This window comes from Corapipo altera, unplaced genomic scaffold (genome assembly GCF_003945725.1).
Source record: "Corapipo altera isolate COAL_440 unplaced genomic scaffold, ASM394572v1 107b, whole genome shotgun sequence".
Taxonomy (NCBI): Eukaryota; Metazoa; Chordata; class Aves; order Passeriformes; family Pipridae; genus Corapipo; species Corapipo altera.
In genome coordinates this window covers 73,672-94,678 of record NW_020884951.1, presented here as the reverse complement: position 1 = coordinate 94,678, position 21,007 = coordinate 73,672, and the positions used below count along the sequence as shown (strand labels likewise).

At 56.9% G+C, this 21,007-nt stretch overlaps 3 protein-coding genes and 1 pseudogene across 6 annotated transcripts in view; 3 read left to right on the top strand and 1 right to left on the bottom strand.

The window, feature by feature from the left end:
• SLC7A3 (solute carrier family 7 member 3) lies at nucleotides 1–11,127 on the top strand. 3 transcript variants are annotated; one of them, XM_027663114.1, is made up of 12 exons: nucleotides 1–354; nucleotides 5,820–6,228; nucleotides 6,426–6,584; nucleotides 6,674–6,851; nucleotides 6,953–7,065; nucleotides 7,931–8,153; nucleotides 8,346–8,485; nucleotides 8,563–8,665; nucleotides 8,951–9,162; nucleotides 9,824–9,990; nucleotides 10,121–10,229; nucleotides 10,336–11,127. In XM_027663114.1, the coding sequence occupies exons 2-12, from the start codon at nucleotides 5,859–5,861 to the stop codon at nucleotides 10,449–10,451; spliced, it is 1,890 nt and encodes a 629-aa protein (XP_027518915.1). In that variant the 5' UTR covers nucleotides 1–354; nucleotides 5,820–5,858; the 3' UTR covers nucleotides 10,452–11,127. The 3 variants fall into 3 exon arrangements, with proteins under 3 accessions (XP_027518915.1, XP_027518914.1, XP_027518916.1); XM_027663113.1 differs by lacking the exon at nucleotides 1–354 and adding an exon at nucleotides 3,669–3,880; XM_027663115.1 differs by lacking the exon at nucleotides 1–354 and adding an exon at nucleotides 4,533–4,599.
• A 2,516-nt stretch (nucleotides 11,128–13,643) lies between these two features.
• On the top strand, nucleotides 13,644–15,385 carry LOC113956458 (annotated as a pseudogene).
• Nucleotides 15,386–17,215: 1,830 nt separating this feature from the next.
• Nucleotides 17,216–19,986, bottom strand: LOC113956546 (nuclear cap-binding protein subunit 2). The gene is made up of 4 exons (XM_027663252.1): nucleotides 19,805–19,986; nucleotides 19,511–19,692; nucleotides 18,630–18,768; nucleotides 17,216–17,976 (listed from the first exon to the last, which is right to left on the bottom strand). Exons 1-4 carry the CDS (start codon nucleotides 19,889–19,891, stop codon nucleotides 17,878–17,880), a joined length of 507 nt encoding a protein of 168 aa, XP_027519053.1. The 5' UTR covers nucleotides 19,892–19,986; the 3' UTR covers nucleotides 17,216–17,877.
• A 156-nt stretch (nucleotides 19,987–20,142) lies between these two features.
• TEX11 (testis expressed 11) overlaps nucleotides 20,143–21,007 on the top strand; it is a 29,487-nt gene continuing 28,622 nt past the window's right edge. For both annotated transcript variants that reach the window (XM_027663236.1, XM_027663237.1), the window contains exons 1-2: nucleotides 20,143–20,251; nucleotides 20,333–20,520. In XM_027663236.1, coding sequence (XP_027519037.1) covers nucleotides 20,221–20,251; nucleotides 20,333–20,520 — 219 coding nt within the window. In that variant the 5' untranslated portion in view covers nucleotides 20,143–20,220. The remainder of the gene's footprint in view (nucleotides 20,252–20,332; nucleotides 20,521–21,007) is intronic.

Genomic DNA, 21,007 nt, shown 5'->3' with positions numbered 1-21,007 from the left:
GTGGCGGGAGGGGGAGCTGCTGCCGTGGGAAGAACATTCAGATCTCAGCTACAGGGTCAAAGCTGTTTCTGGGGAAAAAACTGGAGGGGATCTCGTGTACTTGGGCTCAGAGGAGGGGAGGTGAAATGTGGAGCAGCAAGGCTAGGTGAAGTCCCTTTCCCTGGAGAGGCACCCAGCAAAGAGACTGAGCAAATCTGGTGCTTGAGCTCATCCATAGGACAGGGAGCGGCCCTGGTCAGTCAGGGCACTGTCTGAGCAGGAATTGATGCTCTTTGCTTTCATTTCCTGGGCCTCCCTTCAGGATCAACTACACAGGAGCTTTCAAGGTGTGAAGATGCAGTCCCTGCTGAGCAGGTAAGAGCCAGCTATGTCCTGGCAGCACAGAGCACTGTTCAACACTGTTGCTGGGGCCAGCTATGCCAGAGGTGGAAGATGATGGGACCTGGGGCTGCCAATTTCCTGGATGGCACATGAGCTGATTTAGCCTTTCCCTAGGGTTTACACAAAACCATCTTCATTTACTGCATGGCTTTACCACCTCTCCGGTGCTCAGGGGATTGCAGGCTTCTTTCCAGTTAAATTTTTAAGGGCCTTTTGAAACATGCAAACCTCCTATGGCTTCTGTTGTTGCTTTTATACCTCCTAACATGTTGGACATGTACTCAGGATGGAGTGAGCAGAGACTGCAGCAAGGTGAAGCTCCCAAGCTGTGAATTCTCCTACCTGAAAAATATGTTTGTGCATTTGCCAGCAGTTTTAGGGCTCTTCACTCCATGGCTGCAACCTGCCAAAGGCATTCTTGTTACACACAGGTGCTGGCAGGTGCTCACTGCTAGGTGAACGTGGCTCCTTCAGCAGGCACTGCTGCTGTGATGGACACCTCGTGGAAGTGATCCCCAGGGTGCTGGGCTTGGGGTGTTGGGTGGGCTGCAGTGCTCCTCCAGTGGATGGGCTGTGCTGTGGCTGAGCTGCTGGTTGCTGCATGGGGGTGACCACTCCCTGCATCACACTTACATCCTGCCCTTGCCAGTCTGCAGGTGATCAGCTGTCCCAGGAGCTGGAGCGTGTGAAAAAAGAGCTGGAGCGAGTGAAGGGGGAGCTTGGTATGTGGGTCTGGCTGTTCTGAGGGCTGCAGGACACCCACAATCCAGGTGACATCCCGTGTGCTCCTCCCTGGAGCCCACAGCCTGCAGCTCCGTGGGGATGGGGCTGGCTTCTTGTTTAGGGGGTAGAGCAGGATCTCAGCTGCTGCCCCAGAGGGTCTGGGGCTGAGGTGTTCAGGGTGGGCTGAGCACAGCCCTTCTTGCCTCCTGCCTGCAGCTGACAAGACTGCCCAGTGTGAAGCCTATCACCAGACAATCTGCTCCTTGCAGGCTCAGCTCAGAGCAGCAGGTATGTGCCCTCACTGCAGTGAGCCCTCACCTCTGGGCAGGCTGCAGGGATGCTCTGATGATCCCTTGCTGCTGTAACCGAGGGCTGCCAGGTGGAAGGGACGCAGCTCGTGGCCTTTCCCATGGGTCAGGTTGACACTGCTGTTGCTTCCCAGGAGTCTATGTGGAAGATGCAGCAGTGTTCAAGGGTGGTGACTTGGGGAGAGATGACATGTGACACATGGGCACATGTCCGTCTGCTTGAGCCTCTGGGCCAGTGATACATATAGAACTGTTGAATGAGTGAATTTTTTTAACTGCTTGTATTTAAAAGAAATAAAATAAAGGTGTCTTTTCCAATGGTGCTTGCTGTCTGCTGGGGTAGGGGCAGTGCCCAGTGCTGCCCACTGCTCCCCAAATGCTGGGCAGACAGGGCAGGTCTGTGCCCAACTGTGGCTGGTTTTGCTCAGCCAGAGACTTGAGGTCTGCTGCAAGGAGGAGCTTGGGTTCTGGCGGATGGAGGCACAGCAGGGCTCTGGGGAAGCCTTTCTGGACAAACCTGGTGCTTCCAGGTGGGAGAGAGGCAAAGCTGGAGAGTTTGTAAAGCTGGACTTGATAGTTCTTATGGGTCCCTACCAACCTGAGATATCCTATGCTTCGGTTGTGGAAGGTAATGAGGGTATCAAAGGGATCTGCTTCTGCAGGGCTTTTGGCCCCCTTTCTGGGCTAGAGCCATCTCTTACCCTTCTTTATGCTGGCAACATATGCCCTACCACTGTTTGCCTTCCTGCTGCTCCTGTTGGGACGTGCCCTTAGGTCGCTTCATGCCTCTGCCTGCTCCCAGCCGTTGGTCTGTGCTGCTGGCCCAGGGCCCTGAATGACAGGGGTGGAGAACGGTAAGACTGGGAGGTGAGAATGGGGTACTGGGAAGACATATGTGGAGCTGCCTGTGAGGTCTGGGACCTGAAGACATGTTCAATGCCAAGTGCTGCTCCCACCGTGAAACTGAAACTGTCTCCCAGCACATGCTATTGCAACAGGGTTTCTGGGAACAGGATGATTTTGGTGTCATCCACCCCCTACTGCTCTGGGTACCCACCCAGTGTCTGTCTGTCTGTCTGTCTGTCTGCCTGGGCCAGGGTGACCCCCCCCCTTGGAGTCCTGCTGTGCCCATGGTGCTGCCAGCCCTGCCCGGGAGCACCCTCGGTGATGGTGCTGCCCAGCTGGGTCCTCGCCTTCAAGAAGGAGCGGGAAGCATCTGGGCTCTAACAGCCCAAGGAAACGGAATTCTGCAACTTGATCTTGAGCTCACTTTAGTTCCCAGTGGGGGTCATGGGGCCGGAAAGGGAAGGGACCTTGATGACACGCGGGGGCACAGCCTGCCTGGAAGTGGCGTTCACAGAGTGCGTTGGTGTTTCATTGCCGTGAGGTCATCGCAGCTGCTGCAGTGATATTTCCATCATCCTGAGGTCGTCTTCCGAGGAAAGAAGCGGCTGGACCTGTTGCCTCGACAGTGGCGCCAGAGCAGAGCCTTGCCTATGATGCCAGGGAGGGGCTGGTTCACTCTCCCGGCATCGCTGCCAGTTTGAATGGGTGCTCACGACATGAGAGCACTGGATTGCATCAGGTCGGGCTGCTGAGCGGCGGGTACCGGCCTGCGTGCTGGCGAGGAGGGTGCTGGCTCCGCCTCTCTCAGGGCTGCCGGCCCGGCAGCGGAGCGGTTCTCCCGGCATCTCTTAGGGATGCCTGTTGCTCCCAGAGTTGAGGAGGCTGTAGCGAAACGCTGTCCGGGCCCCACTCCCTGCGGAGCATACAGGGATCGTAGCACAGTCCCTCTCCATGCCTTAGACTGAGCTCCGCTCGCAGCCCCCATAGGAGGGCTGGCCTCGCCTCCTCGCCTCGCTCCCAGCACCGACAGGGCAAGGCCGGGGCAGGCTCTGCCGTCATGGTACATTTGGTCCCGGGGGACCCTCAGCCGCCCCCTCCGTGGCCTTTGCCGAGGGAACACGGCTGACGCCACCGACCGCACGGTGCCTTGCCCAGGTCTCGGACCCGCCGCCCGCAGCAGCCACACTCCCGGCGGCCGCCCGGAGCCGTGCCTGGTCCTCACCCCGCTACCACTTATTACTTGAATTTTTATTTTTTAAAAACTCTGACGATAGGGGCGGCCGGCTGGCCGGTGGTGGGCAACCGGGCACCCGTGGGGCTGGGAGGGCACGGGCTTCTCGGCAAAGGGCGCGCAGCTGTTCCCGCTCGCCCGCTGCTTGCCCCGCGGCAGCTCTGCCAGAAGCAGGGGCGGCTGCCCGGGGTCTCATTTCTAATGACTCCTTTTGGTGCGCGCCGTCATCAGACGGGCGGAGCCGTCCCGCCCTTCATTTCAGCTCCGGCGCCCGGCGGTTTGTTCCCAGAATAAGCGAAGCAGAGCTGATCTGAACTGAACGGGATCGCACCGGAGCGAGCTGAGCTGCGCCGTGCCGAGCCGTACCGAACCGTGCCGAGCCGCGCCGCCGGTGAGTGTCGGCGGGCGCTGCCGCCGCGCCGGGAGGGGCCTTGGCGCAACCGGTGCCGCGCTTGCATCAGCTGCCGCCCGCACGTGGCGGACCCGCCGCCGCGCCCCGTTCGGGCTTTTCCATCCCCAGGGCTGCTCCAGACACCCCGGCGGGACCGAGCCTGACTGGCACTCCTCGGGACCGGAGATGCCCCCGCGGGGGCTGGGGGAATGGTCCCGAGCAGGGGCTGGCGGCCCCCGGGACCTGCCCCGAGTCGCGGCGGGGTGCGGTGGGCACTGGGATGCGGTGGGCACTGGGATGCAGCAGGAGGCTCCTGTTGTCGCCCAACACGTTGCTTCTCCGCTCCTCTGCCCGCCCGTAGCTCGCTGCGCGCTCCCCGTGTCGGGTGACGAGGTGGCTTTCAGCGAGCCTGCTCCGGCCGTGGGCCGCGGCTCTCCCGGTGCCCGCCGAGCGCTGTCCCTCGGTCGGCTTTGACAGGGACTGGTGCTCGTCCGGATGCTCAGCGCGTTCCCGACATCGGGCACGGCGGGAGAAGGGGAGGCTGCCCCCCCATCTTCCTCGGTGCCACTCGCGCCTTTTTTCCTCGGCCATGCTCTCGCAATAAGGGCGGAACACGTTTCTGTTACCAGCCCCTTCCTTGCAACTCTTGAGCTCGCTCTGGTGTCAGAAATCCTTGGAACAATCGAGCAGACCTGGGGAGGGCAGCCAGAGCTCTCCAGGTAGTGGCTGGGGAGGGTGCTGCTGCTGGGGCACTTATTCCCTTAAAACCTAGCCCAGAGGCTTAGCAGGCTGGGACAACTCCTTGGGCCAAGGCTGAATGTGACATGTGCCAGCTAGGGAGGAGGTTTCTTCTGAAATGGTTCTGTGGAAGTGTGAGCTCGGGAGGAGGTTTCTCTGGAAACAGGCAGGTTTGCTAGTTATGAGGAAGCAGCCACTGGTGGCTGCCCCTGTGACCCTAACTGATAATCTCCCTCTATGGAAAAGAGTCACAAAGTTATCCTCTTGTAGTTACACTGATCCATGCAGCGCAGCATTGGTGCACTGGTCACCCAGCTGGGGTGTGTTTCCTTTCCCAATGAAAGGAGAAGCCAGCAGGGAGAAGATGCTGGTGGGCAAGTGGTTCAGTGATGGGCACAGGTGGCAGCCATGGCTGTGGGCATTGGGAGTCACTTTCCTTGCGGCTCCTCTCACCCTGTGCTGGATGCCTGCTTCACAAGGTGCTCATTTTAAGAGCCTTTCAGGGATGGGTGGCTCCTGTGAGCCAGAGGATGCTGTTGCTCACACGTTCAGGGTGATTACAGCCTGCGGATCTTGCAGGCAGCTTGGCAAGCACTGTCTGCAGGCAAGGGATTTGTGCTGGGGGCCTGTGCTGTGTCTGGTTATGCATCCCTGTCAGGGTGTGGTGCAGAAGCTGAAAGTGAAAAAGGAATGGCTGCATCCCAGTGAGTCAGCCCAGCCTGCCAAATCCTCTGCTGGAGGAATGCTTTGTCTCCCCACCACTGCTGATGTGCACACCCACATGCCAGGCCAGAGGGATGCACCCTCATTCAGGTTTGGGCTGAAGGATCTACAGGCTGCCAAATCAATGGGGAGTTGCTGGAAAACAGTGGGCAAGCTCTGGGATGTGCCCAGGGGCCCTGTGGTTGGGACCACACAGTGCTTGAGCAAAGAGCCTGTTTCCTGCCATGAACTCAGTGGGTCCATCTCTGGCTCACTGTTCTGGTGCAGGAGCTGTGCAGGTGGGGTATGTGCAGCCCCACAGCGCCTTGGAGGGAGCCACCAGAGTCTCTGCCCTACCAGCGTGGCAGGGGCTTGGTGCTGATGGGTCAGCTGGGAGCAGGGTCCTCTGGGCATCACTGCCTGCCCTACTCCCTGCAGTGTTGGTCTTGCTGCCCGAGGGACACTGAGCTTCACAATCCTATGGTCCCTTCTCTTGCAGGGCTTTTGAACAGCTGAGCACCGCCCAGGAGAGGACAAGATGTTCAGGGAAAAAATGACCAGTATTGGGAAGAAGCTGATCCGCCGGCGCGTGGTGGATCTGAGCTCTGATGACACACGTTTTGCCCGCTGCCTCTCCACACTGGACCTCATAGCCCTGGGGGTGGGCAGCACGCTGGGGGCCGGTGTGTACGTGCTGGCCGGGGAGGTAGCCAAGGAGATGGCCGGTCCCTCCATAGTTCTCTGCTTCCTCGTGGCTGCTTTTTCATCGGTACTCGCTGGACTCTGCTATGCAGAGTTTGGGGCCCGTGTCCCCAAGGCCGGCTCTGCCTACCTCTACAGCTACGTCACCGTTGGTGAGATCTGGGCTTTTACAACCGGCTGGAACCTCATTCTCTCCTATGTGATAGGTATGAGGCCAGGCAGCGTGCTGGCATGTGTGCCTGGGCTCTTTTCAGCACCGTGCTGTCAGCATGGGGGGAGGGGTTCTGGGGGTGGCATGTGGTGCTGTGGGGTGGGATCAGCAGGGAGGTGGGTGCTGAGGTGGGAGTGGGCGATGCCACTCTGCCCTGGGCTCGGACTGATGCACGGATTTGCCATCGACAAGGTACGGCCAGCGTGGCTCGAGCTTGGAGTGCGGCGTTTGACAACATCATCGGCAACCACATCTCCACCTTCTTCGCCAACAAGACTGCACTGCACCTGCCAGGGGTGCTGGCCGAGCGCCCAGACTTCTTTGCATTAATCCTGATTGCGCTGCTTACTGGTGAGTATGCATAGGAGCGGCTCCGTGGCACCGTGGGTGGTGGCTTGGGAGGCCCAGTGGGTCCCCACTCACCTCTTCTGTCCCCACAGCACTGCTGGCCTTCGGTGTCAGTGAATCCGCCCTTGTGAACAAAATCTTCACGGCGGTGAACCTGTTGGTGCTGAGCTTTGTCATCATCGCTGGCTTCGTCAAGGGGGACATCAAGAACTGGCAGCTCTCGGAGGAGGACTATGCCAACCTCACGCACCCGGACCCACATGATGACATGTAAGGAGAGCAACTGTGCTAGGCCAGGGTCTGGCACAGGGCAGGCGTAGGCCCCGCTGTCCATGGACCCCATGGCAGCTGCTCTCCTCCCTACTTTCCAGGAAAACAGCCTTTGGCTCCGGCGGGTTTGTCCCCTTTGGACTGGAAGGGATCCTGACTGGTGCTGCCACCTGTTTCTACGCCTTCGTGGGCTTTGACTGCATTGCCAGTACAGGTGAGGGTGGTGTGGGCATTTCCCCTGCACAGCCAGCAGCTGTCTGGGATCTGCTGGGGAGGATGCTCCATGGCGTGGGAAACAGCTGGTCCCACCACCCCTGGGAGGTTTCCCTGCAGAGTATCTCCAGCTGGGCCAGGCAAAAGGGCTCACAGCCTGGCCTGCCGCAGGAAAAGGGGTTCATTACACCACATGGTGGGAGCAGGGCTGCACCCTGCCTGTGCAGGCAGCTCCCGGAGCAGCAGGGAGCCTTCTGACTGCTGAGCCGAGGCTACAACAGTCCTGGGAATTGTTAGTGCCTCCTAGTAATTTCCCAGCCTCAAGCAACCTTTTTCTAAATGACTGGGTTCGTGCAGAACCGCTGCTTCCTGGAACACAGGGAGCCCTCTTAATTTCCTCTCATTCCTCCAGAAATCTACTTAGTGGGTGGCTGGTACAGGCTGTTCTGCCTGACCTGCCTGTGCTTCCCTGCCCCCAGGGGCTGCCCAGCAGCTGCCTCCTTTCCTCCTACACTACTGCTGAGCCCCTTGCTGGGAGTGTGGCACAGCACATCTTTGCAAAGCTGAGGTGCATGGAGAACCTCTATTCAGCAGGCTCTGTAGGGATGGGGAGGGGTGGGGGTAAAGAGCTGGCACGGTCAGAGGGGCTGCCAGGCTGCTGCATCCCTGGAAGCCAGGGCTGCAGCCACACGCCTCTGCTCTCAGCAGTGCCAAACTTCTGCCAGCACAGCAGCACGGCTGGGAACTCCTCCTCTCCAACAGCCCCTGCCTGCTGCTGCCCAGTCCCATGCTGCTGTGCCTTGAGGCTAGCTGCCTCATGCTGTGCCATGGAGTGGGGACACACACTCTCACTTCTCTCTGTACAGGGGAGGAAGCCAGGAACCCACAGCGCTCGATCCCCATTGGCATCATTGTGTCCCTCTTCATCTGCTTTGTGGCTTATTTCGGGGTCTCTGCGTCCCTGACTCTCATGGTGCCCTACTTCCTCGTGAACAAGAACAGCCCTCTGCCCGAGGCTTTCAAGTCGGTTGGCTGGGAGCCCGCCCGCTACGCTGTTGCTGTTGGCTCACTCTGTGCCCTCTCCACCAGGTAGGACCAGCCCTATTCCTGGCACTGCCTGGCCCAGTGCAGGGACCGGCATCATGCTTCCAGGCTGGGCTGGAGACTTTGCTCTGCCCAGCTTCTGCCCTGCTCCTGGCACACAGCCGGTCCCATCCCTGTCTGGGTGGTGGGTGTGGACAGCTTACCTGGCAGGCCCTAAGCCATCTCTCCCCACGGCAGCTTGCTGGGCTCCATGTTTCCCATGCCCCGAGTGATCCATGCCATGGCAGAGGACGGGCTGCTCTTCAAGCCCCTCTCCAACATCAACGATCGCACAAAGACCCCTCTGTTAGCCACCATCACCTCGGGGCTCTTCTCAGGTAAGGCTCCTGCCACTGCCTCACACTTGCCCTGCAGTGGTCTGGAGCTGTGCTCATGCTGCGTGTCCTCATTGCAGCGGTGTTGGCCTTCCTGCTTGACCTGAAGGACCTGGTGGACCTCATGTCGATCGGCACGTTGCTGGCCTACTCCCTGGTGGCAGTGTGTGTGCTCATCCTCCGGTGGGTGACTCCTCGTGTGTGGTGATGCCCAGGGTGGATGTTCCTTGCATCGACCCTGGGGGATTTTAGCCACAGCTTTTTCCTAGGGGCATGCAGCCTGGGGAAGTGTCCAGCCCCCAAGGTGGAGGCTGCTCACGGGAGCCTGTGAGGTGTCTCTGGGCATATCCTTGTAGTGGCTGTCCTGGGGCCACTGCTGGAGCAGTAGGAATATGAGGGTGCTGCCCACTGTCCCCCTGGGCTACGAAGTTCTGTGGGCTCTGCTGCAATCTTGTCCTACCTGCTCAGGTACCAGTCTGGGCAGCTGAACTCCCCGAAGGCCATGGAAATGCTGGAGCTGAATGGGAACGAGGAGGAGAGGGTGATCATGAATCCAACCATCACTGCTGCCAGTGCCCAGCAGAAAGAGACACTGTCCTGTTCAACACTCTTTAACCCACCTTCGGACACCCCCACTGCGCTCTCGGGGCGCATCGTCTATGTCTGTGTCTCGGTCATTGGTGAGTGAGTGGGAGCTGGCAGCTGATGTCCCCTCCTGCCAGGGGCTGGAGTGGTTTTGGTGCGTCTCCACAGAGCTGGGAAGGGATGGAGAGGGGCCAGGTGGAGGAGAGGGGCCAGGCAGCGCAGGCTGCCAGCTGCTGTTGGCAGTGCCAGTGGGTGCTGAACCCACCTGCCCTGAGCAGGGTGCCAAGTGCAGGGTACAGCTGTGGTTTTTGGGGTGCACGGGGGTTGTTGGTGGACATGGGTGCTAAGCCAAGCATGTGTGGGTGGTCACGGGAGATCCCTGCGATGAGCCTGGCCCATGCTGGCCACCAGTGAAGGTGGTCCCCAACCCCTTGAGTGTGCTTTGGCTTGGTTTGCTTTGGCTTGTCCCTCAATGGTTCCATTGTGCAGCCAGAATGGGGTGGCTCAGCCAGGTCTGGGTAAGTGTCAGAGCTGGGTCTGAGCCCAGCTGAGTGCAGGTTCCCTGCAGCTTGCTGGGTTGGCAAGCACCTCCAGCAAAGCGCTTTCCTGAGGCTTTGGGGTAGATGTTGGAGACAGCAGGTACTGGCCCCTTACCTGACCAAGAGGAATGGGTGCCTCAGACCAGCCATTGGTGAGGCTCAGGGTCCCAGGGAGGCCACAGGCAATGCAGCCCCCTGACTAAACCCTCTCTTGCAGCCACGGTGGTCACAGGCCTCTGCGTGTTCCTGACCTTCAGTGTGGCTGCTCTGAAGGACACCAATGTGGGCTGCATCGTGGTCCTGGTGCTGCTCCTCGTGGCTTTGCTCATTCCCACCATCATCATTTGGAGGCAGCCACAGAGCAACGCGCGATTAAACTTCAAAGTGAGTGCAGCCCCTGCCTGGGTATCCTCTGGGTGTGGTGGGGATGGGGTCCCTCTGTGGCCACCAGCATCCTCAAACCTGGCCTGGTCCCTCAAGGCACAGTTGACACAGCACAACTTGTCCCTTGCAGGTACCTTTCCTCCCATTGCTGCCGATCTTCAGCATCTTTGTTAACATCCTGCTGATGGTACAGCTGAGTCCCGGCACCTGGATACGGTTTGCCATCTGGATGGTTTTGGGTAGGTGTCCTGTGGCAGGGAGCACGATGCCTGCAGGTCTCTCCTGGGGGGATGTTAATGCTGGCAGCCCACCATTGTGCATTTCATTATGAAAACTGTCCTGCAGGTTTCGGGATTTACTTTGGCTATGGGATTCGGAACAGTGTGGAAGGGAAAAATGCAGAAGAAAAGCCTCTTCACCATCCTGGACTGGACCTCAGCCCCGGGGCTGCTGCAGTCTGAAGGACTAGGCACAAACACTCCATGGACCCCTGCCAGTGTTCCCGCTTGGGGACAAGATCATGATCCGCACAGTGCATCCATCCCCTCTCCTATAGGGAGTCCCAGAGTCAGGACTGCGGAGCTTGGTCATGTGCTGCCCTTTCCCCTCACAGAGCAGAGGTTGTGGAGACAAGTCTCCAGGCTGGGTGGGAGTGCTGGTGGGCCAGGCCTGGTCTCTGTCCTGCTGAGGAGCAACAACAATGGTATGGCCCTCCTACCACAAAAACTGCTTTCCCTGTGCACTGGAGGCCCTACATGATGGTACAGTGGTGCAGTGGTACTTGTTCCGTCACGTTGCTGTGTTTACTGCCTCCTCTCTGGGGTTTCCAAGTGCCAGCTGTATACATGGCATCCATGGCTGTAGCTGGGCGGAGGGGCTTGCTATGAATCGTTCTGATCCTCATGGTACTGCCAGCAGACCGGTACTCCCTGCCAGCACAGAACTGAGCTGGCCTGTGATTTGCATCCTCTACTTGAGCCTTGTGCTGCCCTGGCCGCGTTGCTTAGCTCCAGTGTCCGTGAAGATGTCCCCAGTGTAGCTGTACTGCTCTCCAACCTCACATGTGTTTGTACAGTTTGCGTTTTAATGTCAGTTTTTATACCTCATAAATATTTTTTAAGTGCTTGTCTCTGTTGATCTTGCTGCATCTCCTGTTAATGCCCTGTGGTCATGGGCCCCTGAGCAGGTCCCTACATGCTACCGGGGTGGGTATCAGGCTGGTGCCAGTGCAGAACAATGCCTGGTTCCAGCTAGGCTGTGCTGGGTGAGCTCCCTGCCTGAAATCTGCCAGCTGGAACCACCCGCCCTTGCACTCTCTCCTGGGAGGGGTCAGTGAGCTTGTGAGCCAGGAGCTGTGGAGCAGTGCTTCAGGCCAGCTCAAACCAGTGCTGCTGGTACCTAGAGGCAGGACAGCATCCTGTCATGGCCCTGCCTTGCAGGCCCAGTGCTGTGAGGGATTGTGTCACCAGGTCCCAGAGCAGCGGATGCAGTAAAGACCTTGAAAATATCTCCTGGAGATGCCAGCAGTGATTGCAGAAGAAGCATGGCCAGGAGCTGGGCTGCATCCTTGTGAGATGATGATTTTCCAGATTTTGGTCTGGTCTAAATCAGACCTGACATTATTATTCAAAATGAACTAATTTAGGGCAGATGGATTGTGCTTGGTTTTGGTATCTCTCCCTGTTTATTGGCAATGGCACAGGGTCACTGCACGGTCAGCAGCGAGGCACCCACACTATCAGCTCTGCTTGGCCCCTGGGCTGGAGCTGTGAGCCCTGCCCAGGGCTGTGCCTGGAGTAAAAGGGGCTGCAGCACCTACTCTGACCCCAGGCCAGGCACTCACTGCCCCGGTGCCCTGGCTTGGCTTGGGGTGCTCTGCCAGAGCCTCAGGCTCCAGCCCTCAGGGGCAGCTGGCTCCTGGCACTGGCTCCTCAGGGCTGCTTTCAGCCCTCCTAGTCAAGCTGGTGCCTTGGTGTGCCACACTGTTTCACCACCCCACCTTGTGGGTATCTTCTGGCTGGGGGCAGCACATGGGGCCCTGCTGAGCCCTGAGCCTGCAGACCCCCTGGCACCCGTGTCCCTGGTTTCAGGTGCTGTTACCCAAGGCTTTCCCCTCCCGTGCTGGTCAGGGAGGGGCCATTTTCTGGTTTGAGAAAACAGCAAAAAGCAGATCCTGGCCTTGCTGCTGAGGGGCCTGTGACGACCCACCCTTTAGGGGAAGGAAGTGCCCAGCCCCACACACAGCTGCCTGCGGTTTGCCCTGACAGCCCGGGCACTTCCACCCAGGCTGGCAGCACAGGCTGTGTTCCTGCCTGCTGTCCAGCCATGGGCCTTCCCCTGGGCAGCTCCAGGCCTGGCAAAGCACCAAACACACCTGAAACCCTCCCCTCTTTGTGCCTCTGCCACTGCACGGGCACCAGTGTGGGCAGGGGCAGCAGGGCTGGCTCCTGGCTCAGCACTGCCTTGCTGGCTGTAGTGCCGAGGGGGACACTCAGACAGACCCCCCTGGGAGATACAGCCAGGGCTTGGTTTGTGATCTCCCTGTTGCCACTTAAATCCCCCTGGATTTAAAGGGGAGCTGGAGGGCTGCTGGCTCCTGCTGTGTTTGGTTCAAGCCGTGGTGAGGAGGCAAGAGTTTGGGGCAGCATTGCAGTGGAGGTCTGGCTGTGGTTGCCAGCTGATAACAGTGTGCCTTGGCCACAGGCCATGCCAGGGGTGCAGTGCTGGTGGGTCAGGGTGCCAGGGGTGCAGAGAATGGGTGACTCTCAGCCTCCCTCCCCATCTGGCTCCACCCTAATCCCGTGGCATTCTTAATTTCGTATCCAGCTGCCTGTGGGGGGCACAGAGCTTTCCTGGTGGAGCCATCGGAGCAGCTTTCTGCACGCCGGCTGCTTGCCACCTCCGGGGGGCTGCTGAGAGGAGCCCGTGTGGCCACGGAGGCAGGGTGGAGATGGGGAACTGTGACACTGAGTCCCTGGAGGAAGAGCTGTCACTGCAGAGGCTGCCCCTGCACTGCTCCCCTACCAGAAAGGGGGTGGCCCTGGCACGTGGAGATGAAGCAGAAGATTAAATTTTAAATTGGGTACAATAATCTGGTTAGGAGTTAAAATAGGCTGGCAAGTCTGTTCTGCTCTGTGACACCAAATGCTTCAACCTGAGGAGTTAATGTGCCACCTTCCTCCCTGTAAAACCAGTGAGCGAGTGGATACTGTCAGATCCCCTTCCCTGCAGGTGATCAGCTGGCAGAGTGGTGGCTGCTGAGTGGGACAAATCCATCAGCAGGACACAAGTCCTGAAATCCAGGGAATTGACTCCAGGCAGACCCAGGGAATTGACTCCAGGCAGATGGGGTCACCGGCATGACAGAGCAAACTGTTCAGCTCCTGACATTTCTGCAACAGCCCCGGGTTGTGCTGTACGGGCCTCGCTGTCCGGAAGAGCTCCAGGAGATCAAAGCCAGCAAGATTCCTATCACTCCTCACCCACCTGGCTCCAGACAGGTCCCAACCCTTCTGCTTTCTGTGGTAAGATTAAGCACGCATGACCCAGTAGCTGGCAGGAGGCTGTGTGCATCCGATAATCCTCCTGGCCCTGAGCTCTCTAATCATGCAGGCTTAATGCTCGCCTTGCTTTGCCTTTGCAGGCCTGGCATGATGGCTTGTTGCCAGATGGTCGCTCTTCTCTTACTCTCCTTTCTTCTAGTGCTGCAGCTGGTGACCTGGTTCCCACTCGTGTTCCCCGCTCCACACTGCAACCAGCCAAAGGGTGGTTCCTGTCACAGTCTGTCCTGGAGCTCACGACGTGCTGTGACCACACCTGCCCTTGGCAGGACCTCATCCTGATCCCTCAGAGCTTCCAGGAGTACTTCTCTTATGAGTCTGTATCCCAACAGCACCCATACCCTCACTGTGGTGGAAGTGAGCCCTTGAGTGAGTGGTGCGGGGAGGAGGGGGTGGAGGCAGCATGTGCAGTGCAAGCAGTAGATTTATGGTGCAGACAGGCGGTTTTCCGTCAATAGGGCCACTTCCTGATGAGTTCCCGCTTCTCTGCCACCATCAAGATCCCCACAGGCTGCACGGGTGTGCTGGTGTTTGAAGACACATCCCCACCACTGCCTACTGCCTTCACCATGGCAAAGTCTACGTGAAGGGGGTCAAGAAGATCCAAGTGAGTTTCCTGATGCTGGCGCAGGGTGCTGGCAACGGGATGGGGAGGCTGGTGATGCACGTGGGCCCATCCTTGGTCAGTGTGGGCTGTGACTACACCCTTTTGAGGCTGCACAGGCCATGCTGGTGCCTGCACATGAAGCTGATGGCAGCTCTGGCAGCAGAGAAGATGGCTGGGAAGAGGAGTGATTTCTCAGGGTTTGACAGTGACCTGCTGGGTGAAGTGGTCTGCCTCTTGTGTGGGAGGGAGGATGAGATGGTCCTTCTCACCTACTGTGATGGCAGCCCTGGTGCATCTGGCTCTGGGGTGTGTGTGCAAAGTGTGAGACCCTATATGACACTATATAAAGCTTGCCTTATGTTTCCCTACCTCATATACATGAGATTTTTTTGCTAATCCTAGATTTTATGGCTGTTACCCTTCTCCATCTTCCTTAAGTTTTCCTATTTTCTTGCTGTGTTTACCCAGGCAATTATTCCCTCTGTAATTCATATTCACCACAAGGGATCTCATGCTGGTGGTGCTTCGCAAGGCTGGACAGATGACTGCTTGTATTTTTCACTCTTAAGTCAACGTCCTGTTCCCTTTCACTGCATCTCAGGGGCAGCCTTTATCACAGGCCACTCAGTGCTGTCACTGCTTAAACCTGATGAAGAATAAACATGCAGTTCCTTCAAGACCTGTGACATTTGTACGGGCACAGCAACCTGACTTGCAAAACAAACATGTAGGAGGCATTTCAACAAACTAAATGTAACATCTCCTCTAACTCAGTTACCAAGACTTCATGTGAGTGTTAAACTAATTTAACTTACATGCCTGGTCTGCAGATGGGTGTGCAACAGTTTCTATCACCCCAGACGAGATAATGCATGAAAAATCATGATGACACACTGCTGGGCAGGCAGCAGCTGCTATTATTTACACAATAGAAACAAAATTTACAGACAGAATTTAACTTGTTCAGTGGAATTACCTGCCCTAGCCAAGAGGTTCTTGGGGACAGACCAAAAAGGGTTTACATCTCCTCTGGTCTCTTGTTTGGACATAAGAACAGGCTAGAGAGTGCCAGCCACGGCCTTCTTAAAATAGGAAAAAACAGGGAAGGGAGTTCTTGGTTCCTTCCTCTCTGAAGTGCTCACTGAGCATTTGTTATGCTTCACAGGCTACTCCAGCTGTGGAACAGGTGACAGGACAGGGAAAGTTCTCCCAGAAGCTGCTGATGTGAAATGTAAGTACTGATCTGATTCAGAGCAGCCAATACACTTCACAAGCAACTTGCTTCTGACATCAGCCATCAGCTGCTGCACAACAGAAGAGGAAAAACCAGCACCAAGACAGAAGCGCAGAGAAACACAGGGAGACTCGTGCACCCTTTTCAGTGTTTATCTATATGTTTGCAAGTGGCAGCAGCTTTAAGACACCAACAAGAAACGTGTCCCCCTGCCCCAGTTTGTGTCACAGAGGAAGTGGTTTTGACACACAAACTGCAACAGGTACAGGACTCACTGCTGGGGTGGGCTGACCTTGGCTGGATGCCAGGAACCCACATACCTGCCTGGTGTCTGTAATCTTTCTCCAGGTCTCAAAGTTCTGGTGAAGTCAGACTGGGTAGTTTCCACTTCTTGTCTGAATTCCCTCGTTCCATTTTGCTGAAGAGCCAGCTTCTTGATTAAACCCTTCTTTCTCCTCCTCCCTTAATAATTGATCTCCATGTCCACTGTTTATTTTTCACGACTGGGGCAATTGTGTTCTTGTATCTCCACTATCATGACCTCAGATGTAGTTTGTACCCCAGCCTCTGTCAAGATATTCTCAGAGGTGTCTTGGGTCCCTGACTTAACCACAGCCCTCTGATAGCCCTGAACTGTGGCTCAGCAGGCTCATGCCAAGGCCCAGCACAGTGCCAGAAGCTGCTGGTTTTCACTGGGGGCCCCTTCTGTCAGGAGGCATGTGAGTTTGCCAGGATTACTTGCCTGTTCAGGTGTGAAGTCCTGGGCTATGGGAGGTGATAACTGCCCCAGGCACCTGCCCAAATCCTTCCACACATTCTGCCACCCACGGCCCAGCCGTGGGCACATTTTAGTACTGACTCACCCAGAAGTTGCCTTCTCTTACACGAGGATGATGCCAGATTACACAGACCCCATGATATGCCAGCAGTGTTAATTAGTAGTATTAAACAGCTCATGTAAGGGTGAGCAGAGACCTCAGGAGCCTGCACAATAAAGCCACCCACACCAGTCCTGGCTAGGAAGAGGGAGATATATTCCCTGATCCACTCCACGAGACAGCTCCCCCAGCAGAGCAAGGCCATCGGTGTGCAGGGCAAAGCACAGAGCAGTGGTTTGTACTAACATGTTCCCAAGCCCAGCAAAGCAAAGAGATAAGCAGTGCAGCCAACAAACTGTTGACCTGACAGGAGCTGCCTGCTTAGTAAATACTACAGCTATAGCACACTGACACAAAACTGCCACGGTCTCAAGCCCCACGCTAGGAACCAACAGGACTGTGGGGGGCTGACCCTGGCTGGACTCCAGGTACCCACCAGGCTGCTCTGTCACTCCCCTCCTCAGCAGGACGGGGCAGGGAGAAAGTGAGATGGAAACAGAACTTGTGGGTCAAGATAAAGGCAGTTTAATCAAGCAAAAGCAAGGTCGCATGTGGAAGCAAAGGAAAACTAAATATTTATTCTTGATTTCCCACCAGCAGGAGATGTCCAGCCACTTCCTGGGAAGCAGGGCTTCAGTACACACAGCAACTGCTCCAAAAGAAAGATGTTTTCATAAGGAACATCCCCCTTCTCCTTTCTCTTAGCTTTTATTGCTGAGCAGAATATCCCATTGGGTCAGCTGTGCTGGCTCTGCCCCCTCCCAAGATCTTGCCCCCCCTCCCAACCTGCTGGTGAGGGGGGAATGTTAGAGACAGCCTTGATGCTGTGGGAAAACTGCTCAGCAGTAGACAAAACACTGGTGTGTTATCAACACCTTTCTAGCTACCAATACAAAGCACAGGTCCATGAGGGCTGCTAGGGGTAAAATTACCTTCACCTCAGCCAGAGCCAATACAACTGTTTATTTAAAAAATTAACAGAAACTTTTTAACAAAATCACACTGAACAGCAAGGATCTGAAAAGCCAGGCAGCGCTGGGGCATCACAAGGAGAAATTCTCTGCAGGCCCTGACCAATCCAAGGGCTAGATGTGCAGACAAGCACCTCCAAGTGGATAATAAGACTTGTTCCACGTCTCTCATCCAAACAGTGATGCTGCTTTTTAAGCAGGTGAGGTTGTAAATCAGAAACCTGAATCTCTTGTGCATCCCCACGAGGTACCTGGAGGGCTCAGATGGTGGTAAGCTCTTAAAAATGTCCCATGAGAAAGCAACCACGGCTGCACTTGCAGCTTGGAGGAAGCCACCTGCTTTAGCTGCAACATGAAGAGGATGTCATAGCATAAGGTGTGTGAAACATGCTGCATTTCTTCTTGCCCAGAATCCTGCAGAGCTGTCCTTTTTTTTTTCCCCTTGTTGCCCTGTATCAGCACAGAACATCCTCTCTAGCTCAGAAGGAAGGGAGAATGAATACATGTATATCCACAGTCTAAGGAGGGCCACCTTTTGCTGGAACTTGGCTCTCACTCCATACCCCGATCCCAAATGCGACAACAGGGCTAGCTCTGGAAGGACAGAGCCCTCTATGACCTAGGAACCACATAGCAGTTAATAGATTGCAGGCTGGTGATTTGCCTTCTGCATCTGAATGATCTTGCCAAAGCCACCTCTTCCCACATCGTAGTCTGTCCGGTACTCATCTCGCACCTGGGGCACAGCAACAACACACATGTCAGCAACCTGCACTCCTGTCTCCTCCTGGACTTCATCACCCACTTCTTGTTCATTTGGTGGGCAACTGAAGTTCAGGTTAGAAGCACTTCAACTCGTTTGAGATCTCCTCAAATAATCCACCAAAAAGGTGGTGAAAATGAGAAATAATGATATTTCTGATGGCTGAGGTGTTTTCAGATAAGCAATGAAGACCTCAAAATATTTTCATTCAGCTTTGCAGCCCAATTTTCTGAATTGCCAAGCTTGGCCCCCAGAACATTTTATCCCCTCCACCCTGGAAATCTGTAAAGGAACCTCACACCTTTGCCCTGGGGCAAACTGCTGTGTCCTGAGATTGGCCTGGCAGCTACACTGTCCCCCTCCACACAAATTCTGCATCATTTTAAGAATACTGGCTTGGATTTGGGAGCATTCTGCTTGCATTACAGGAAGTTTGGAGTCCTAGATGGAAATGGCCTTAAGCTGTTCCCAGCTTTTAACACCAAGCATCAGTTACCAAAACAACCCGGGAGCGACTAAACTTCGTCGTCGGGTCCTTACAGTCTGCGTGAGACAAAACAAGCGAAGAAGTACAGAGCCTTTTGGGGGGGGATCAGATTCAGGGGGTGAACTGGTATTGCCTTTACCTGTCCTCCAGTCTTTCCTCTCCCATACTGCCTCCCCTCCTTGAACCCAGCATCCCAGTCGGTCCGGATGATGCGGTCGTCCAGCCGCGTGCCGTTGATGAACCGCATGGCGTGCTCGGCATCTGCCCTCGTGTAGTATCTGAGGAACTCTATAAGGAGATCTTTTTTTTTTGTTGGGCAGAGGGAAAATAAAGAAAGAGAACTATTGTTTGTTAGAAACAGACAAAACACCCCCCCCCCACCCCTGCCCTCCAGCCTTTTTCTTCCCTACAGGATCAAAAACTGCGCTAAAACCGGCCAACGCTCTGAGAGGATTCTGTACTTTAATGTCAGGACCTGCATAGACAAGAAGATGAAACAAAGACATTAAAGCCTTGCTAAGGGCAAGAAATAGGTAATATGCCTCTTTATGTTATGTGAAACTTGACTGAAACAGAACAAAGGGGGAGTTCTGCACAGACAGCTCGTGGCATGACCTGTACAAGCGTGTACCCTGTGCCTGGGAATGCCCCCGTGGCTTATGCTGCTACTTCCTTCAGGTGTAAAGCCGAGGTGAGAAAGCCAGCACGTACTCTGGCCACAGAAGACTTCAGACTGAGGACTCAGTTCTCCTTCTGGCCCTAAAACCGTGAAAGAGATTAATAAAGTAGCTCTCTGTCACCTCCAGAAAGAACAGCAGTGGTGGCACTTGTGATGTGTGGCACCACTGCACAGTCTGTCTCACAGTTAAGGTGGGGGAGAGCAAGGTGCAAGGTTGGAAGGGATGTGCCTGGCAGAAAGCACTTGGCTGTGTCTCCCTTCCAGTAGCAGCAGCACAGCTGTGCTTGGAACTAAAGGTGGTAACCACACACGGGCTGACAGAAGGGGAAGAGAAAGGATACTCGACAAAGCAGAAGCCACAGGGGGTCTTCTTGATCTTGTCCAGACCCATGACAATCCTCTTGACATCCCCGCACTTGGAGAAGAGCTCCTGGATCTGCTCCTCGGTGGTGTAGAAGGACAGGTTGCCGACGTACAGCGTGGAGGAGATCTTCAGGGACTTCTCCTGCAGCTGCCTGCTGCCCTGCGGGCAGAGAGGCGCACGCGGCGGGGTCAGCGCTCCCACTGACCCGCTCCCTCCCGCTCCATCCCGGCCCTGCCCCGGACACGGCCCTCCCCGCCCCCGTCGGGCGCACCCTGAAGTGCTGGTCGCGGTACTGGCTGATCTCGCAGTACGAGTCGCTGTTGAGCCCGCTCAGCGTGGTGTGCAGCAGCCCCGACATCGCGCCCTCCCGCCCGCCCGCCCGCCCGGGCCCCGCTCCCGGGCCTCGCTCCCGACCCCGCTCCCGGGACCCTTCCGGAAGCACCGCGCGCACCGGAACGCGCGGGCGGCTCACGGGGGGGGAGGAGCCGTCGCGCTGCGCCGCGCGATTGGCTGAGAGAGCTGTCGCTCGGGGCGGGGAGGCGGGGCGGAGGAGCGGAACAGCCAATCGGCGGCGCGGTAGGTCCGCCGGGAGCGCTGGGCCCGGGCCGGCACACACGCAGTGCGGCGGCGCCGGTCCCACCGCCCCGCGCCCCCTCACGGAGCCGCCCCTGAGGGGCCGCCCCGGCCATGGAGGTGTCGCGCGTGGCCGCCCTGGAAGGTGCCGCGGGGCGCGGGGTCTCCGTCCCCGATAAACGCCGCCCGGCTGTGTGTCACGCCTCACTCTCCTCCTGTGTTGCAGGGCTGGTGCGGGAGCTGCTGAGGGAGGAGGCGCCGTCGCGAATCGCGGCGCTCACCGAGGAGCTGTTCCAGGCGGCGGGGAGCCTCCCTGAGGAGGCCGGGGGGGCGGCGCAGGGAGAGTCCCCCGCTCCCGGCCCGCCTGAGGGACCGGGGGGTCCCTGTGCCTCGCACCCCGCGGGCCTCGCCCAGGTTGGTGCCGCAGCTCTTGCGAACACCCGCTGCTGCCGCCGCCCATCGCCACCGCCCGGCGGCGAAGATCGGTGTTTGGCACTACACAAAACAGTTCATTTTTGAGTCGTGGTAGCACAAAATAAAGTGGGAAATGCTACATTTTAAAAATCAACGGGAAACGTCGATCCTAAATGTAAAAGTGTGTTGCAATGACCCCACCTGGATGCTGTGTCCAGCTCGGGAGTCCCCAGCACAGGAGGGACGGATCTGTTGGAGCGAGGCCACCGAGATGATCAGAGGGCTGGAACACCCTTCCTAGGACAGGCTGAGAGTTGGGGGGATTCGGCCCGGAGATGAGAAGGCTCTGGGGAGAACTTAAAGCCCCTTCCTGTACCTAAAGGGGCACCCAATGAGCTGGAGAGGGACTTTGGGCATAGGACAAGGGGGAATGGCTTCAAACTGAAAGGGTATATTTAGATTTGATGTTAGGAAGAAATTCTCCCCT

Excerpts from the sequence above, each read along its gene's own strand:
- LOC113956546 (XM_027663252.1), bottom strand. The coding sequence starts at position 19,891 with ATGTCGGGGCTGCTGCACACCACGCTGAGCGGGCTCAACAGCGACTCG. Across the intron at positions 19,693-19,804 it reads ACCGCGACCAGCACTTCAGG|GGCAGCAGGCAGCTGCAGGA; the intron begins GTGCGCCCGACG and ends CTCTGCCCGCAG. Across the intron at positions 17,977-18,629 it reads GAGGAAAGACTGGAGGACAG|GTGCGAGATGAGTACCGGAC; the intron begins GTAAAGGCAATA and ends GCTGTGCCCCAG.
- SLC7A3 (XM_027663114.1), top strand. The coding sequence starts at position 5,859 with ATGTTCAGGGAAAAAATGACCAGTATTGGGAAGAAGCTGATCCGCCGG. Across the intron at positions 6,585-6,673 it reads CCTGATTGCGCTGCTTACTG|CACTGCTGGCCTTCGGTGTC; the intron begins GTGAGTATGCAT and ends CTGTCCCCACAG. Across the intron at positions 10,230-10,335 it reads TGCCATCTGGATGGTTTTGG|GTTTCGGGATTTACTTTGGC; the intron begins GTAGGTGTCCTG and ends ACTGTCCTGCAG.